General features: G+C 45.6%; 1 protein-coding gene across 1 annotated transcript in view; it reads left to right on the forward strand.

The window, feature by feature from the left end:
* SLC25A19 (solute carrier family 25 member 19) overlaps positions 1–6491 on the forward strand; it is a 12837-nt gene extending 6346 nt beyond the window's left edge. The window contains exons 5-7 of the mRNA XM_009279643.2: positions 1214–1344; positions 2565–3242; positions 6044–6491. Coding sequence (XP_009277918.1) covers positions 1214–1344; positions 2565–2765 — 332 coding nt within the window. The 3' untranslated portion in view covers positions 2766–3242; positions 6044–6491. The remainder of the gene's footprint in view (positions 1–1213; positions 1345–2564; positions 3243–6043) is intronic.
* The last annotated feature ends 851 nt before the right edge of the window (positions 6492–7342 follow it).

Below are 7342 nucleotides of genomic sequence, written 5' to 3' on the forward strand. Positions count from 1 at the left end.
GCCAGATTCGACTGGCCCTTTCAAACCCCTTCCCTTTGACCGGGAGGATTGATGGAAAAACTACCTGCGCTCCAGAGTCCCTTACTGCCGCTCTCAGGGCCCCATAGTCCTTCTTGATAGTCCTCATTCTGCTCCTGGCTGTATCACTGGTGTCCACGTGAAACAACAGCAGCAGATAATAGTCAGTGGACTGTACGAGTAAGTACAGTGAAGTTTACAAACAGCTCCAGTTATGGAATAACCATGATGGAAATGTGGATGGATGGGAAAGTAAGTGTCACAGGCCAGGGTACTCTTTCTTGAGCTGTGTCACATTACTCATACTGTGGGAAGACAGTGCTGGCATAATCTTTCTCTGTTTCATTAGTGCTGTGGGGACAGGACTCTTGAATTTCCTCAGGAAATCTGTCTGCAGATTCCAGCACAGTTGTTACAGAAGAGGATTCATTTAGCCTAATTTAAAACTGCCAAGCTCTTGATTTGATATTTTTATGTTGATTTCTAGCTCTGTTATAAGAGAACCTCATCCTGATGCGACCTGGTCACCTTGACAGTTCTAGATACTAGTGCCTACCTGAGAGAGAGTGTATGCAGCATCAGCGTGTTTTTGTTCCTCAATGGAATTTCTTCAACAGAGGAACTAAACTTTTCAATATCATGTCTGCATATTTATTTTTAGATGGCAGAGGCTGATGGTGGTTTTGTGCTGGGAACTCATGTTTGTCAGGAAAAAGTCTAATATCACAAAACTCATTTCCCGCAAGCCTCTGAAATCATCAGGCAGTGTCAACTTGTGACTTATTCCAATCCAGAATAAGTCAATATGAGCAATCAGGAGTTCAAGCTTTCCAGTGACCAGGCTTTTACTGGGGGGCATGAAAACTTTTCCATCCACTAGTGGCAGGTTCTGTGGTGACTGGGGGTTTTTTGTGCAATGCCACTTGGCACGAGCAAAAGCATAAATCAGTGTAATGAACCAAGGTGAACTGTTACACTCTGGCTCCAACGGAAATTGCGAGCCTGATACAGAAAATACAGATTGAGGTTCTGTGGCCCAAGCTATGCAGAAGAGGTGATGTAACTTTAAAGGGCCTTTTTGGCCTTACTTCTTGTGAAAAGTGATTTTAACTTACCTCTCATGATCTTTAATCAGAACTCCTTGCTAATCCTCTTTTTTCCTTCCCCGCTATCCTCTCCCCTTTCTGCTTCTCAGGCAACGTTAAAAACCTTGTTTGTGGCAGCTGCGCCGGAATCATCAGCAAAACCCTCACTTACCCTTTTGACCTGTTCAAAAAACGACTGCAAGTGGGTGGCTTTGAGCATGCCCGGGCAGCCTTTGGGCAGGTGAGGAATGTTTGAATTGACTGATTTTCATAAGTATGGATTTGCATCAAGACAATCCAGAGCCAGTCATCACCAGAATGCAGTGATGATTCACCAGTGGTACCTGTTGTGTTCGTATTTGGGTTGGGAGCTCCCAGGGAACTTCTGGGAGCTGAGCACTGGTCTCACTTAATAATGGGAATAGCTACATGAATAAACTGGGTTCATTTTATGACATTGTCCAACATACCTGTGCTCTACCTTCTCATCCACCTCCATCAGGTTGGCTGTCTCAGAGCTGGGGATGAGTTGGGCAGGCAAAGGGGTTTCGATTTACTTTACTTTTCTGGTTGCAGCTTGGTATTTGTGATTCAGGACTAGCAGATGATACTAGCTTTACGCTGGGATCGCCTGTCTGTCAGGATCCTTTTCTGCAATTAATATTTTGACACAAGGAATGGGCACCAAGTGCTCAGCATGTGTCTTATGTACAGAACATCCTGAAATTTAAAGTGAATTAAATACTTCTGGTGTTCTTTAGCACCATCCTTACCACCTCAAAGTACACTGTAAGACAAATACAGACCTTTCAAGGAACTGTCTCTCTTCTTCTGTGAAATGTGGAAATTTTTTTTTTTTTTCCTTCAAATTCCTTGGATCTGAGAAGCAAATCAGTCTGTACCTGAGAAACTCTGGGATAGGAATTTGAAGTCTTAACCCATTGCATTGGATGCTTTTCCTCTTCCAGTGAGGTACACAATTTGTTCTTAGCATTGATGCATCACAAGGTGTTAAACCTTCACAGTGTGACACGATGACATGCAGATAGCTAATTTGGAGACTTCTAAGTGCTGTAGCTGTGTATTCTTTCTGTCAGAAAACTGAAAAGTTGTCCCTCCTTAGAGAGTGAAGGGGATGGAAAACAGTAGCAGCACAATCTGAAATAATTACTTCACAAACTTGTACCATAAATAATACATGCTGGTGTAGCATAAAGATTTTATGGCCATTCAATCTGCATAAGCCACTGCTGATGCAAAATATGTACTTTGCCTCTACCCCACTCTCTACAAACTGGCTCTCTGAAACTTTCAGTTAGTTATAATAATAGCCAGAAAGGCATCTCCAGGCTGCACGTCTAGATTACGTTTCTGTGGTATAGTTTGGGGATCTCTGTGTTCTTTTCCAGGTAAGTTGTCCTGGAGTTTTCTTGTTTAACCGTTTCACCATTTCTCTCCTAGGTACGGATATATAGGGGTCTCCTGGACTGTGTAAGACAGATCATGCGAGAGGAGGGCCCAGGTGGATTCTTTAAGGGCCTTTCGCCCAGCTTGCTGAAGGCTGCTGTCTCTACTGGCCTTGTCTTCTTTTGGTATGAACTGTTCTGCAGCCTCTTGTGTACCCTGAAGAACACCGATAGCACTATGAGGAAGGAATGCTGAAAGGGGCACGTGTATGGCTACCTGGTGTTCTCCTGGAGGAGGGAAAACTGATGGCTTTGCTCTGTCATGAGTATGTTGGAAATGTCAGAGCTCCCAGAGCTCCACCAGCCTGTAGGAAATCACCTCCTAGGACCAAGCAGAAGGAGAAGGCGACTGCAGTTCTGCTGAAGACACTGAACTGCTTTGCTGGAAGCTGTTCAACTGAGCGCTTTTTTACTCTGTCTCCTCTAATATCAGCACACGTTTAGTGGGGGGAGAGGGGAACCAAGCAGGCAACTACCTAGCAGAGACTGCTCTGAAAAGGCACCTGATAAAGTGGGTGAATTCCTGTGTGTGCCCTGGACCACAGAGGGATCCTGGCCTAGCTAGTGCTGCTTAACCAACGTAACATCACTTCCTACCACTGCATCTGCACAGCTTTATTTCCTTGCTCTATGGCCTACTGTTTGCACCATAATCTTTCTCCATGTTGCACAGGTAGCTCTGTCCTGCTGTTGTGAAGTCAGTTAAAACCTCTTTAGTGTGCATAGAACCTCAGGTTTCCTTTGCTGCCAGATGCTGCTTCTTGATTATCACTTGCTGGCTGCGCGTTCTCAGCTACCTTAAACACAGGATCTTCTAGTGGATCATGCTGACCCAACCTCGCTCTTCCTTTAACTCTGGAGAGTTTGATTGTATCCTAAGTGCCCATTTTTCTTCCTGCGTGTCTTGCCATACATCTCTTAGGGTTTGGCATTGCCTCAGTCACGCTTTTAACAAGTAGACCTGCAGATTAAGAACCCCGCTCTAAAGGGATTCAATGCACAAACCCAATTCTTACTTCAGGGTTCTTTGCTTCAATGCAGTGAGTAAACAAATGCTGTATAGAGTTTTAGAAATATTTAGTCTAAGTTGGAATAATGAAGGAAAAGTCCTGTGGAAACTAGTAAATATCTTTCTTTTTTAATACCACCTTTGAATGTTTCTAGTAAGTATTTCTGTAGTGGCCTCAAAACATTTCTGAACCTCAGTCCTGCAGTGGTGCTAACAGATGAAAATGTTTTGACAAGATTACCTGAAGTGAGAGGACTGAACATCAGATCGGAATGGGTTGGCTTAGCATGTGTTTGACAAGAAAAGAATGATTGAATTAGAGCTGAAGAAGTGTTTTTCTGGAGTTTCAAAGGTTTTATGAATGGTTAAAAGAAACCCAAAAACAACCAACCAACAACTGATTTACATTACAGGGGAAAAGAGGAAAATTACTTTCTTCCTCCTCTTTTATTCTCTGTTTTTTCAAGCTGAGCAGGGTGTGGTTGGACCAGTGTGTGGAAGGCAGACTTATGAGGAAGAGCTGCTTTGATACAAAAGCATGTTAGTCATCTGGCGAGTGGTGGATAGGGCAGAGCACTGCAGTTATTTAGAGGATGGTTTGATGGTTCTTCTCTTAACGCAGAGCTTTTCGTGGGCAGAGCTTTTCGTGGCTCTTTTGCAATATTCAGGGTGTTAATCCCAAATGGCCTGGCCAAATTCCAGCGTGACCAATTCCATTCTGTTGACGCAACTTCTCCTGGTGATTTTGAGCATATCAGCATTGCTCACTTATCCTGAACTATTGTGAGAGGCTGTTTTTAAAGAGCAGCTGTTTCACTGGTGGCTGAGATATCTAGAGAGATTCCTTGCAAGCCCAGGCGAAATAACTTTGTGTCTGCTGTGGTTTAAGATCTTGGAGTGTGAAGTGGCTGTTTCACTGCAGGTGACTGAGAGCTACATAGAATTAAATTCACTGAGCAGTGTGAGTGTCAGGCAGGAGGCTAATATATGAGCCTCAAAGAGGAGGGGGTGTTAGCTGCATGTACTCTAAAAATGGGCAGTTTTGCTTAGATGAGAAAATGCAAAGAATGTGGAGGAAAGTTTCTCAAAGTGTCTCAATCCTATTGGCATTTTTCTGTGTTATTTAGGCTCTTCTGAGATTTCCCAAAAATCCTAACAATATTTTGCCTTTGTTTATTGTTCATCAGTTGTTCTTGGAAAGACATCATAACCAGTAATGAACTTAACCTCATGGCATCCTTCTGAGGGAGAGAAATGTCTCATTTCAAAACAGGCATAAACAGGTTGGGGTTGTTACTGTCTTTTGGCTGCTGGTAGAGAGGAATGCTGTCATGGTTAGCAGGGACAGGACTGGCCACAGTAGAAAATTTTCTGTGCCGACCTAGGCTTCCATAGGAAATCGGGACTCATCCATCCTGTCTAAACATTACAAGACTCTTGTTTTCCATTTTATGTCAAAGAGCTGCTGTTAAACTGCACAGAATAGAGGGAAAATGGTTAGGAACTCGGCAGTGGGAATTGCAATCTCTGAAATAGGGGGTGAGTTGCTTTGGTTGCCACAGTGGCAAAGAATAAAGAACAGAAAACTGTGTGCTCTGCTAAGATGATGTTCAAGTGTGCTATGGAGCTTGAGGTGATGCAGGCAAACAGCTTTAGCAGCAACTTGGCTGCTCTGTAGAGAGGGCAGCAGTGGAGAGTATAGAGCAGCTTTTTCTCTCTGGGATACTTTTTTTCTCCACTCTGCATTAAATGAGCTTGCCTCCATCCAACAGATGGCAAAGTCAGAGTTGAAGTTGTTGTGCCAGTCTGGCCCAGGCTGTGGAATAGACACTCCCTGGTCGGAGGGCTTTGGCATGCAGCCTGGTTTATATATCCCTTTGGGCTGTTAGTCATAAATATTATCGGCCCATAAAGGCAGCTGGTCTTCTAGTGAGTAAAGGAGAAAGAAGTGACAACCCCAGCTATACAATATTAGAAGTTGCACCTAAGAGACACTTCATCACTCACCTTTGGTCAGCAGCATCTGTCTCATAAATTTCCGACGTGCACTTTGCTAACTGGGAGTCGCTGCTGGGGAAAGGACTGTAACAGGAATATTGTTTTCTCTTTGGGAATGAGACTGGTTTAGTGCAAAGCACTAGGAGGACAGGTTTTATTTCTGATGCTGCTCTGGCAAAACACGCTGTTTGAAGCTAAATGTCCTAGAATTAGAGGAGCAGGAGATGGGAGAGATCTGTAGTCACCTTGTTCTCCCATACGCTGGAACAGATTTGCTCTCGGAAACTGTGCACGCCAGTTCAGTTTCAAGTGACTCAACATGGTGAGTGACTCGCTGTGAGACGGTGCTGGAGTTTGCCTGTTGGGGTGTCTGGGATTTCACTCTGATGTAATCCTATCAGTGGGGATTTGTGTTGCCTGAAATTCACCTCACAAGCTGCTCAGCAATTGCGTTTGTTTTCTTCTAGTGCCTTTTACCATCAGAATGTCCAAAAGCACTTTAGCAGGCAAAGCGTTCAAGATGAGTTGCACTGTGGTTGTTAGGGGATCCACCATTGCTCTTAGCTGGTGTCGGATGGGAGAACATTGACACACAAGTTCTGTGATGAAGTTTCCTGCAGCGCGGGCTGGCTCGCCGAGTTTCTAGGACAGTCCTATTCTCAGGATGCTCATCGAGAGCTGCAGAGCATCAATTTTTAAAAGAAATTAATGTTTTACAGTCGGGCTTGGAATAGATTGTATTTAATTTGGGTTTAAGTTTCTCTTGTGATGTAGAACTGTAATTCTCTGCAGCATTTTGCTGTGTTGCCTGAGTGGATCTTTTGCAGCTGCTGTTGTCTGAAAGCATCCGAGCACAATGCGCACAACACGTGCCTACCTTTGAGAAAAGGTACATTAAACATTTTGTTACGGTCATATCTGGCTGCAGTTTGTTTATTCCTTTCCTCCTAGAGCGTATGCTCAGCTGGACCCTGCAAGGCTGCTGGGGCCCTCCTGCTGCCCAAAAGGGAGGATAATCAGAGCCCAGAGTGTGGGGTGGCAGGAGCCATATGGTTTTCCCTTCCCATCGCTTGCTCCTGGGTGCTCATCACCATCAGGCAGGGCTGTCCCATCCCCTCTGCAATGTGGGGTGATGCTTTGGGTATCGCTGTTGAGAACTGCACCAAGGGGGATCAGGTGAGGGGGTTTCTGTAGCCCGGTCCCACCGCTGTGCCCGAGGGACTGTCAGGGCCACGGTGGCTGGTCCCGAGCCACACACCCGTGGTGTGGATGAGTTCAGGCTTTGTATCTAGCCAGGCCACACAGTGCTGCAGAAAATGTTCCCAAATTGCTCATTCTGTGTTTCCTGAGGCTGTTCTCTGGTTTCAGCAGCTGCCTGGCTGCTTTGCTGTCCTCTAAATGCTGCAAAGACTTCAACCCCTGAGGGGTCTTCCCCTGTAAAATGTTTGGGAGTTTAGAGGAAAAATGTGAAGTATGTTATACCTCACTCAGCTCTTGTTGCAGTGATTTGGTTTAGTGCATCTCCCCTTTCCCAATTTTTTTTCTACAGATTTTTTTATGCCGCTCGGCTGCAGCCTGCCCTGGCCTGGAGGGGGGGGCGGAATAAACACAGTTTTCACTTGGAGAGCGGCAGCGCGGTGCAGGTCTCGCCGGGAGAGCCCGGCCGGTGTTGGGCGGGGGAGGCCCGAGGGGGGGGGCGGAGGGGTTAAGTGCTGCCTTCAAACCGGCGGCGGGGGGAGCCGCCGGGGCGCGGAGCAGCCGGCCGG

This window comes from Aptenodytes forsteri, unplaced genomic scaffold (assembly GCF_000699145.1).
Source record: "Aptenodytes forsteri isolate BGI_AS27 unplaced genomic scaffold, ASM69914v1 Scaffold563, whole genome shotgun sequence".
NCBI lineage: Eukaryota > Metazoa > Chordata > Aves > Sphenisciformes > Spheniscidae > Aptenodytes > Aptenodytes forsteri.